At 39.7% G+C, this 12,001-nt stretch overlaps 1 protein-coding gene across 2 annotated transcripts; it reads left to right on the top strand.

Moving 5' to 3' along the window:
• Nucleotides 1-1,862: 1,862 nt before the first annotated feature.
• Nucleotides 1,863-10,173, top strand: LOC148699397 (auxilin-related protein 2-like). Of its 2 annotated transcripts, XM_088699869.1 has the most exons (9): nt 2,042-2,907; nt 4,103-5,657; nt 5,706-5,825; nt 5,903-6,023; nt 6,128-6,228; nt 6,748-6,813; nt 7,548-7,637; nt 8,179-8,355; nt 9,669-10,173. In XM_088699869.1, exons 1-9 carry the CDS (start codon nt 2,267-2,269, stop codon nt 9,705-9,707), a joined length of 2,910 nt encoding a protein of 969 aa, XP_088555995.1. In that variant the 5' UTR covers nt 2,042-2,266; the 3' UTR covers nt 9,708-10,173. The 2 variants fall into 2 exon arrangements, with proteins under 2 accessions (XP_088555990.1, XP_088555995.1); XM_088699864.1 differs by having other exon boundaries at nt 1,863-2,907; nt 4,103-5,825.
• Nucleotides 10,174-12,001: the final 1,828 nt, after the last annotated feature.

Here is a 12,001-nt window from a genome sequence, read left to right as displayed (position 1 = left end):
GATTTAGAGAAGATTGCCTACATATCTCGGGAAAGGAATCAAACCGTGTGTAGTTCGTGTTGTGTTGTCCTTGTTTAAACTACCTAGAACGGTTAGCAAGGAGTTTGATTCTATCAAGCTAGGGCTCTACTTCTCAGCACATGTTCTTCTGTTTCTTTAGTGTTTAGCCTCATGTTCATCACCATTCTTGGATAGTGAGGCATGATATCACTTGTTGGGGGAATAATGTTCATGACATGCAACTATTCTTGATCGATGATAGCGTTATAGGGGGATAGGTTATCTATCACATGGAAGGCCATCAGATATTTAGACGATTTTGCTTGCACCTTGAGTCTTATCGTTCCCATGGTATTGTGTGGAGTTTCATTAAGAGTTTGGATAGTGGATATTTTAAAGTTGACTTTGTTGAGGGCACCCATCATTCTAGTTGCGCCCATGAAGATGAAGTTTTCCCTCTGACTCGTTATCGATCAGAACTCTGCCCACCATGGCATCAGAGATTTGTAACTTAACAACGAGAGTGCCATTGGAGGGGAGTAGGTGTTTTTGAGCCTGTTAGCGAAGTTTTTTGGGTGGCGTGTTCCTTGCATCATCTTATTTTCCTTTTGAGCCTTTTTGAAGTAATCCTGCTTTCCTTTTAAGCGGCTGATAGTTAGGAAAAAATTATTTTCCCAAATAGCGGGGTGGTAGTAAACCCAAGGTCTTCGGTAGTTTTTCGGCGTGTGCCGTTGGGACAAGTTTCAGGGCCAAGCGGCCTGGATTTGGGTTCATTGTCTCTGAAAGAGTCTAAGTGGTAAAGATTTCAAGGCCAGCGATAATGTCTCTGACAACTCTCATGATGTGCGTATCTTTAGGGTGTCCTCCTAGACCTGATCCATAAAGGAGGCATCTTTGCTTCCTAGGTTTGTGTCTTGACTATGGGGTGATTTTCTGGGCATAACTTCCACAAGGTAGAATGGTCTGGTTGAGAATAATATGAGTTCGCTCTCAATGAAAGCACCAATTATTAGAACCAAATTCCCGTACCTCCGTAAAGGGTGATTGAGCACAAATTCGAGCAACTTGCAAAAAAGTGAAACAATCGTGAGCAAGCCAAGGCCCGGAGGGGTATGCCGACCAAAGGCTATCTGACGATTAAGTTAGTGAATGATTTTAGACTTAAGTAGTGGGTAAGAGAATTCAAGTGTTTAGATTGCATTACCATAGATGAACCCTAGATAGGTGTATTTATAATTTTATATCGTGGGCAGAGAGACTTTTTTAGGATAGAAACCTCGTTCTAAGTCGGGATAATCCTAGAGGATATCTAGAAGTAGATATTCCATCTGTTTAGGAGTTGTGATTACTTATGTTACATGCCAATTTCCAGATTGTAGTTACTCTACGACTTTTTAGAATCTGATTGTGTCTATCTTAGGACCAGATCATGTGTCATGCGGAACAAGCATGGTCATCCAACAGAGTCGCTAGGACTCCGCCTAAAGCCCCAAAGTGAGTGATGGTGACACCACTACTCCGTTTGATACAGCTCCGTTCAGAGCTGGTAAGTCCATGACCAGACTTTTGAGGTAACTGTATTCAAATTAGCCTTATCCTGATCCTGGAAAATCATGGTCCCACATTTATCAAACCCAAAAGGTTTTTTTGGAATGAGTTTACAACCAAGCCAAGTTAAATCAACCAATAAATTTTAAAGAATAATTTAAAACTAATTAATTGTTGAGGGAGCTATGTTTAATCTATTGAAAGAGTATGGTCTAATTTTGTTCATTAAAAAATAAATTTTTATAGTACTATGATTATGAATAGAGCTATTCGGTTCGAAATGACCTTACATCATTTTTATCATCAAGACGAAAGACAAGAAGAAACTAAGAGAAAAAAGAAAAATTCAAATAAACAAAGAAAAAGGATTCAAAAGGATTCTAAACTCTTTTTTTTAAAAAAAAAAAAAAAAAAAAAAAAAAAAAAAAATAAATAAATAAATAAAAAATAAAAAGGAGGTCAGATTCCTGTTCTACCCTCCTCCCTCACCTGATCTCTCTCTCTCTCTCTCTCTCTCTCTCTCTCTCTCTCCCCCCCCCTCAAGATCTCCCAACACCCCCCTTCCTCTTCTGCAACATGATCCTCCTTTAACTTTTCACATAATTCCACATCTACCCTTTGAGAGAATTCAGAGATCCTTCCATTCGGTTTTGTACAGCCAAAAACCAATAACACGAGGAGGAAGGAGAGAGAGGGATACCCAGAAATCCCAATCGCCATGAACGACTTCGAGGGTCTCTTGGCTTCCGATTACGGCTTCAAGCCCTCTGGCAAATCGGCCCCAATGTCTGCTTCTTCTGCTAATTCTTCTTCAAAGTCCTCAAATTTTGATCTCAGATCTACTGGGACCTCCCAATCAGCTCGCGCCACCAATTCCTTTAGTGGGTCAGTCGTCGACGATCGCGATTCGATATTCGGACCCTCGAAAGGTCAAGACTTTGGCGATATCTTTGGCGGGTCGGCGCGGTATCCCGGCAAATTGGAGAGCCGCGGCGAGGACGCGGCCTTCAACTTCGATTCAATGTTTGGCGGGCCTGCTGATTCGGTTCCAAAGTCGTCGAATCCGGGGCCCGTTTATGATAAACCTGTTTACGATGACGACATTTTCGACGGCGTTCCGGGGCTGAAGAGCACGGCTGCGAAAGTTAAGTACGAGGACGTTTTCTCGTCTGTGACGTCCCCGCCGTCCAAAGGGAGTAGTAGAAGTAGTGGGTTTGATGATCTTCTTGGTGGGTTTGGGAAGGCCGAGCCCCAATCGAAAAGCTCAGGGTCCAGAGGATCGGTTAAAACGGAGAAGGGCGTGCCTGGTTTCGATGATTTGCTACCTGGGTTTGGAGGTGGTATTTCCCCGAGTGAAAGGTATTGGTATTAGCCAACATTAATGCATATTCATGGGTTCTGCTTTTGTGTTTAGAGAACATGTTCTTTTCTTCTTTGATCAAGCACAAGTAGCTCAAATTAGATCAATTGTATGAGACGAATTATGCGTTGTCGAAAATTATGGTAAATCTTCTATTGGATATGTAGCCGAAAACTGGTTAAGCACAGAAAATTGTATGATGAATAATTTGGATCGATTTGCATTACCCACATTAGGGTCAACTTGCACGTTGAGTTTGAAAGTTTATACTAATATGGCTTTCTCTGTATTTTGTCTTGAATTGGCATTTATTCCCAAGTCCTGAGGAATGATAGTGATGCACCAAGTGATGCTTCACTTTTGATGGTTGACATTGGATTGGTTGAAATGCAGACATGGACATTGAAAGATCATGTATGGTCTGTTGCTAATTTTGTACTTTCAAAAGGAAAATTGTGTAATTCACTGGGTATTTCCTAGTCAGGTTTCTTACCCTCCAACAATGTTTGACATAAGCTGAGATTTCAGATTTTGATTCTGCAATGTTCTGTTGTGACTACCTTGAACTGCGCGGAGTGAAAAATAAGGCACTAAACTCACAGGTATAAGGAGGAAAAGAAACCATATAGATGAAAGTGCAATCCTTTTTCTTCAAATTCATTGTCATATTGTACTATGAAGGGTAATGAAGCATAATCCCCTTTGCTTCACTAGAAAAGTAGGTATAGTTATTTCAAACAAGAGATAAGGAGAAGCCTTAGTTGATTGTGAATTTGACTGGTTATACTTTTTTCTTTCAGGATTGTGACCATTTCTTCAAACAATAATCAACCTCATCAATTAGTCTGGAAAGACAAGATTTCCGTATATATGTGAATTGATTCATATAGTATTGTGCTTACGCATATATTATTTCACAGGGATAAGCACTGATAAACATTCAGTTAAATTAAAAAAAAATTAAACTTAAAAGTTTGGGGCAAGCCTGACCTTATACTAGCATGAAAGTGTGAGGTGTATGCCGTTAAATTGATGTTCTTTCATTTTTTACTTACAGTGTCGTGATTTATTTGTAAATTTATCAACATCTTTAAGTTGCATTGCTTCCTGTGTAAATGCGACAAGAAGTTCATGTTCATTTCAAGTCAGAATCTTGTTCCATTTATGCATCTGTACTGTCTTTTCATGTATCAGGTCAACGTCAGAGGCCAATTGGCCCCCTGAAACGGCTGCCAATAACGTGTCTAAAACAAACTCCAAGGTGATGGAAGATCCTTTTGTAGTATCAGGGCAGTATGGTGACCCCTTGGAAGAAATAAGCAGACTTTCCAAATCAGGAAGCTCGAAGGTTGATAGTCCATCTGTTAATAATGGGCGAGCATTTGATGATATCGATCCCTTTGATGGCCTTGGAAAGTCAGTCCCAGCATTTTCTTCAGGGAGAAATAACAGGGGAAATGATAGTGGCAATTTAAAGGCAGATACAAGCGTAAATAACAGCAGAGCTTCAACTGGTAAAGAATCAACTGAGAAGCCTTCTGTGAGAAGTCCAGATAACCTGTCTCAGAAGAAGGTTCCTATTGAAGATCATTGGGATTCTCATCAGACCCTGTTTGACATGCCTTCAGTCTCAAGTGATTCTCAGAAATCATCTGGTCAAACGATGTCTCCACCTTCCTATGTAAATCCTAGTCCTAAGGAAGTAAATGTACAAGTGGATAGGTCTCCAAGATCTGAAGAAAACATGGATTCATCTGATAATGTATGGCTTACTGTATCGGAGATCCCTCTAATGACTCAGCCCACTAGTGCTCCACCACCGTCAAGACCTCCTCCTCCAAGACCAGTGCAGGTTTCAAAGGCAAGAATGGGTTCCCCTGCTTCCACAAATGCGAGAAGGAAGGCTAGTGAATCTTCTACACAGTTCTTTCAAGCTCCGAAGTCAGCTGCTGCTGCAGCGAGAGGCTCGAGTGCCTCTACAATTGATGAACTTGAAGATTTTGCCAGGGGTAAGAACCAGAATAACTTTTCTGAACATGCAAATGGTCTTGCTGGTGAAGAATTGGAGATGAATTCAGTTGCTGCTGCCATGAAAGAGGCTATGGATAGAGCTGAGGCTAAATTCAGACATGCGAAGGAAGTGAGAGAGAGAGGAAGTACAAGGGCTGCTAGAAGTAAAGAAGCACAGCTGGAAAAGGATGAAAAAGCTTTGCAAGAAAACCTGGAGAGGTTTGACAGTGAACGGCTGCAGAGGGAAGGTGAAGAGGAAAATATGGAACAAAGTAGAGTGGAGAAAGAGAAGGAAATTGAGAGGGTGTGGGAAGAGAAAGAGAGAGAACAACGGAGACTTGAAAAGGAAAGGGAGAGAACAAGGGAAATGGAGTTGGAAAGGGATAAGGCCAGACAAGCTGTGGAAAGGGCTACTAGGGAAGCACGAGAGAGAGCAGCTACTGAAGCTCGCATGAAAGCTGAAAGGGCTAAAGCAGAGAGAGCAGCTGTAGACAAGGCAACCGCTGAAGCTAGAGAACGTGCTGAAAGGGCTGCTGTTCAGAGAGCTCAAAGTGAAGCTCGAGAAAGAGCTGCAGCAGAGGCAAAGGAAAGAGCAGAAAAGGCTGCTGCAGAAGCCAGAGAAAGAGCAAATGCAGAAGTAAAGGAGAGGGAAGCAAGAGAGAGAGCTGCTGCAGCTAGGGCTGGAGCTGAAGCACGAACAAGAGCTGAACGTGCTGCGGTAGAAAGGGCTGCTGCGGAGGCTCGAGAAAGGGCTGCTGCGGAGGCTCGAGAAAGGGCTGCTGCGGAGGCTCGAGAAAGAGCTGCTGCTGCAGCAAGGGCAAACCAGCAAAGGAGTGACAATGATCTTGAGCACTTTTTCAACATGGGGCGAGCTAGCAGTGCACCACGACCTAGGGCTAACTCATCGGTAAGGACAATATTGTAAAATTCTTTTTCATTAGCATTTGAAAATCATGTTTTGACTAGGTGGTTGTATATTTTCAGGATCCATTTCAGAATAGGCAAGAGCCTGAAGTGCCAAAGGCATCGAGCACTGCATCCTCGAACATAAGGAAAGCAAATTCAACTACAAATATTGTTGATGATCTTTCAGCAATTTTTGGAGGTAGTTTGGAACTTGTAGTTCAGTTCAGTTATTTGAGTGTAAATACTGTTGTGTTTCATTGTAAAATCTTGCTTCTGCTGAACTTTACTAATTTTGGTGAAAAGCTGCTCCATCTTCTGGAGGAGAGTTCCAGGATGTTGAAGGAGAGACTGAAGAAAGGCGACGAGCCAGGTTGGAACGACACCAAAGGACCCAGGAGCGTACGGTATGTGGTTTCTTCGTTAGATTTACATATATTTATATATTTATATTTTGTTCCCGTGAATAAAGTTGGAATAGATACATGTTCCTCCAGTCCCCTTATATTGAGGGATTTCCCAAATAACCCTATTTGAAGGACACCTTGTGGAACCCAGTCCGAATTTTATTTCAATGATTCAAACAATCTATTTTCTTAAGTCAATATTCAAAGATCATCCCTGCAAAAACTTAAGACACAATGGAAATAATTAAGACATCCAATTGTAGCGAAGAAAATAGACGAACATGGTATTTTCAAGAAACACTAAAATATCAACCATTTTGGATATTGAGTGATATTTTGAAAGGATGATCTTTGAGGGAAGACGTAATAGCTTGATGGTTTGGATTGTGAAATACAATGTAAATCTCACTGTATGTTCCCCAGATTTGAACGAATTTATATAATGCACACACTTGTTTGTGCTATGTTTAACTTTATTATCATTTCTGAGAAGCTCTGATTGTTGTCTTTGATTTTCAGTTGAAAGCACTTGCTGAAAAGAATGAGAGGGACCTTCAAGCCCAAAGAGAACAAGCTGAGAGACATGTAAATCTATCTTCCATTCTCCCAATGTGTTCTATGTGTTGCATCTTTTTGTCTAATTGGATGTATAGACTATGGTGTACGTGCAATATGGGTTTAAGGTGGGTTTAAGGCATGTTGTCATTGACCTAGAGTTGATCCAATCTAAGGTTGTGCTAGGCTCTGTCCTGTCTTCTAGTTACTGATACTGAGTTGAATGACCCAAAAACAATGACTAAAAAGAATATAACATAAAAGTTCTGTTCTGGTGTGTTTGAAATCAAATTCAGATTTCTCTGGCATAGAAGTTCGACCTCATTCTCAACTATATCTGCAGTAAAACCAACTCACTCCTCCTACATGCACATGCATACAGACTATTAGTGTCTTATATAAAGAACAATATTCACATGCGATTTGTGTACATATGTTTATATGTGTGTGTAAGTTTATCAACCAAAGATGTAAATATGTTGGCATTGATTCATAAGACGTGAATGTAAAGTTACTTGTTTTCATTTTTATATGTGTGATTAATATTGCCTAGGATGCTAGTGATATCACTTGTAAGTGTGATTTTATAATTCGTGAGTTGGCATAGTATTTTGGCTTGTCATCAATTTTTGTATCTATGAATATGTTTACTTTTATTTGCATGTTGTTTATTTCTCTTCATGCCTTAGCTTCTGAGCCGTACTGAAACTCACATGACGTTTATGGAGTTGTCGCTGATTGTTTATCCTTGTACATGTCTTCAGAGGATTGCCGAATCACTAGATGTTGAGATCAAGCGTTGGGCTGTAGGGAAAGAGGGGAACTTGCGTGCTCTACTTTCAACAATGCAATATGTATGTTGAAATATTGTGCTCCACATTATGATATTCTTTTTTCTTTTAAATGTATTGAGGTTTAGAGTGCATGGATGGGGGTTTGGAGTTGTGGGGTCTTTCTTTACGGACCACTGGTTTCTGTGGTTGGTTATGACTTATGAGGAGGGTTGTAGGTTAATCGATGGCTAAAATTATTGGTGAATTTTTACTAGAGAGTGTTGAAAAGGGTCCTTGGCACGTGCTTGCATTGGAAAACATTTAGTATCATGCTAGATCCCATTTAAGGCTGTTTTTTTGGTTTGGACAGCCTTATCTCCAAAGTAAACTAGATGGAGATTTGTGGGAAACCTCGTTAGATGTTTTTCTGTTGGTCAGTGTTCTTGTCTTCATATGGCGGTGGTCAGACTGCAGATTTTCTACTGGCAGTTGGGAAGGATGTTTGGTGGAATGCCAAATCAGTTCAAGTTGTTTCGTTGGATATACTTTGAATATTGAATGGTTCCACAGTTTGTAATACTTGTGCTGCTTACACTGACCTGAATTGTTGACTGATCGTCAGGTGCTGTGGCCTGAGTGTGGTTGGCAGCCAGTTTCTTTAACGGATATGATTACTGCTGCTTCAGTTAAGAAAGTATATAGGAAGGCAACTTTGTGCATTCATCCCGATAAGGTACAACAAAAGGGTGCTAATCTTCAACAGAAGTATATAGCCGAGAAGGTGTTCGACCTCCTTAAGGTATAATGTTTGGGTTTTTATCATTATCCTTTTTTTTTTTTTTTTTCTTTTTGTCTGATCACAAATGGTCCTTTATGTTTTGGCAACTCATCAGATTGGTCCTTTATGCTTCCAACTCATCAGTTTGGTCCATCTATTGCTCTGGTCATAAAAATTGTACATGCCTTCTACTTCAGTTAAAACGTCTGTCAGAGTACTGATGTGCATTTGTGTTGGGCCCACAAAACAAATTAAGACATAGATTAAACCAAAATAATAATTTAAAAAGAAAAAAGTACGGTAAAAATTTAAAAAGAAATTAAAAAGTTGTGCTTCTGTGGCGAAGAACTTGATGGAGACATCCGTCCCTCATTCATCACAGTTCCATGGTCTATTGATTCGTTCTTCTGTTGATAAAACTAAAAGACTGCACATGTTTTGAATTTTTGTAAATTAACACCGGGGCATACTAGCAATCTAGCATACGAGAAAGAGACCATCTATAGTTTTCTGCTAATTAGTTTGGTGTCCATGATTTTTCTTTTGCTTGAGAAACACTTGTCTTATGTATATGTATACACAGAAATCTTTAAGGTTTGTTTGTTTTTATTTTTAATTTTTAATTTTTTTTAATTTTTTTTTATAGAAAAGTTAAAAAAGGAACCCACCACTCTCCCTCTCTTCAAACCACCAATCACACCATTCCTGGCCCAGATTTCGCCCCACCCCCTTCTGCAAGCAATATACCCCTTGTATTGAGAAAGGCTTCACTATCAGAAGGCATTAGAATCGGCCAGACTGACCCAAACTTCTTTCTCACTTTCCCTCTCCAGTTCTCCTGCCATCGCCCCCTCCCCTACCCACCCAGATTTCCCCGTTCCCCAACCGACCCCATTCTCTTCATTTAAATCTTTTTGGGTTTTCAAAATTTCAAGGTGTTTTCTAAAATTCTATCCTATTTTTAAAAATTTATTTATTTTTATGTATTTAATCCATATGGCATCACATAATTTGTTTCGTGGGTCCCACACAAATGGCACATCAGCACACTAATGAGTTTTTAATGGAAGTAGATGGCAAGGACAATTTTGATGACCAAACTGATGGGTCCTTTATGCGAAGGACCAAACTGATGGGTTTCCAAAACATAAAGGACCACTTTTATGGAAGAAATTGTTTGTAGAAAAGCTGTTCGTGATTCTCCCATTACTGTTGGTTTGATGTCCAATTAGATTATTTGATCGTGTATTATTATACAAGCCTATTTTGCTGTGGCACTAGTACTATTGTACAAGCTTCTGAAATTGCAGTCCTTGAATTATGGCACAATGTAGGAAGCTTGGAACAAGTTCAATTCGGAGGAGCTTTTTTGAAACCCTTAAGTGACTCTTCTGCTTTGAGTTACGTCATTTGGCAACCAAATCATTTGTCACATGGGAAGAAGGATATCAGCTTCTTCTCTCGAAGAAAGACTATGCATTGGTGATGGTGGAATTTTGATTGAATTTTATCGAGAGGCTTCTGTTGGCCACCAAGGTGCCTGGTCGGAATTCTCTTATATTTCCGTTTTCTTTATTCCCCTTCTTCTCTTGTAATTGTTTGTGTAGGGCATTGAGGGGTTATAGGGTTTTCGAAAGAATGGTTTCTGAAAAATGCGAAAGGCTGGGTGATGTACAATACCATATTGTGGTATTGCACTCAATCTTTATTCAGTGGTTCACTTGATATTTTAGGTGGGTGGGGGGCAGATTTTGCCCTTATTATTTTTGTATTTGTTTGTGATATAGCACATTCTGTTGAATATATATACATATACCATTATTTGCATTGACAACAAAACCTTTCATATGTGAATGTATGATTTTGCTCTGAGTTTGATGAATTCAATCTGCTTTGTATTTGCCTTTTCTTTTATGTTTTTATCATTATTATTTTTCTTTCGAAATAGCTTTCTTTTGGTATTAACAGACGATTCGGAAATGCTCAAGCAGTAAAACTTGCCTTCCATTGGGAATTTATTTGACAAAAATTTGACATGCGTTGCTTTCCATTGCCAGTGAAGGCATAATTGGTTTTGTGCGTGTTTGGGTTGCTAAAGAGGAAGAACTCCGTCTTGAGTTTCTTCCTACTCACTACCAGTAAAAAGTTCTAGGAAAAATGATTACTCGGTCCAAAAGTCAAATGTTATAGGGCGTTTATAATGTGCGCACCCTGAGTGCGGACAGGAATCCAACAATTATGAGTTCACAAGCTCACATGTAGAACCGGGTTGTTGAGATCCGGTGTAATTCATACCTTTTTTTTTGTTCATTGGGTATGTTTTTGTTAGAGAGAGGAGGAAAGCTGAGGGTTTATTCACGTGTCCAAGAGGGAAAGAGAGGCACAAAGAGAGCTACTGGTGTGACGAGTCGATTTTAGGTGGATTAAAGCTCTGTTTCAATTGTGACCCCGTAATCCTATACCTTACTATTTTTTGGTTCACTGGGTGTGTTTTTGTCAAAGAGAAAGGGAGGCTGAGGGTTGTATTCGTGGGGGAAAGAGAGGCATAGTATAGAATTATAACTTATTGATTTCATTGATCTCACAAAGGTACATATATATATATATATATACACACAATTTAAGTGACTTAGAGTACAAGTATTCCTAGGTCCACAGGGATATACAAAACCTAGCCTATTAGAATCCTATGTGGATTCTCCTACATTAACAGCCCCCCTCAAACTTGGTGGTCTTAGAGCAACAAGTTTGGACCGAAGAAGAGTGAAGCGAGGTTTGGAGAGGCCTTTGGTGAGAACATCTGCTAGTTGATCAATAGAAGGATTAAATTGAACTTTGTGAGTATCGAGTTTCACCCTTTCACGAACAAGGTGATAGTCCAGTTCAATATGCTTCGTCCGAACATGAAAAACCGAATTGGTAACTATATAAGTAGTATTGAGATTATCACAATGCAAAAATGTGGGTGTGCGGAAAACGAAGTTCACGGAGAACATAGGAGAGCCAAGTCAAGTGACTTGGAGTACAAGTATTCTAGGCCCATAGGGATTTACAGAACCTAGCCTATTAGAATCCTATGTGGATTCTCCTACACTAACACACACAGAGGGAGCTGGTGAAGGGTGCTCGATTTCATGTGGGTTGAAGCTTTGCATGGATTGGAGTTGACAAGGGTGACTCATCAATAACCTCTGAAGAAACCCAAATTGTGAAGGTCAGTTTTGTGCCGTCAATTAATCCATTTTTGTTCCATTTTGGTTCTACAAATCAAATTTGGGTATGTGTGTAAGATATTTATAATTCTTGGATTTGAACATTAATGCTACGTGGTTACCACTGGACTTGGTTGAAATCCTGAAATTCGATTTTACATATATAAACTTATGCTTGGCTGTGATAAGTTGTGTTGCAGTTGTGTAGATTTGTGGCAGGTAGTTATTGAATTGTAGTTCGATGGGTGATGAGCTAGAAATAGAAAAAATTATGGAGGAAAGAGAGGAAGTAGATGCAAGAGATCAATTTGGTGCATGGATGGTTGAATTGGTAGATGATAAGTTAAAAATGGAGTTTGATTTGTTGGATGAAGGATATTTTTCACAATAATTATGCACTTGCAGTTGGGTTTGGGATTCGGGAGCGTAGTGGTAAAAAGTCCAGTGATGGTGAT

This window comes from Pyrus communis, chromosome 1, assembly GCF_041283825.1.
Source record: "Pyrus communis isolate YQ-2024b chromosome 1, ASM4128382v1, whole genome shotgun sequence".
Lineage (NCBI taxonomy): Eukaryota > Viridiplantae > Streptophyta > Magnoliopsida > Rosales > Rosaceae > Pyrus > Pyrus communis.
Note: the sequence above shows the minus strand (reverse complement) of the source record. Positions and strands in the feature narration are given on the sequence as shown.

What these genes read in the sequence shown, in the direction of transcription:
- LOC148699397 (XM_088699864.1), top strand. Translation starts at nt 2,267, where the DNA reads ATGAACGACTTCGAGGGTCTCTTGGCTTCCGATTACGGCTTCAAGCCC. An exon ending in TCTTTCAGCAATTTTTGGAG is followed by an intron (nt 6,024 to 6,127) that starts GTAGTTTGGAAC and finishes TTTGGTGAAAAG; the next exon opens with CTGCTCCATCTTCTGGAGGA. An exon ending in TACTTTCAACAATGCAATAT is followed by an intron (nt 7,638 to 8,178) that starts GTATGTTGAAAT and finishes ACTGATCGTCAG; the next exon opens with GTGCTGTGGCCTGAGTGTGG.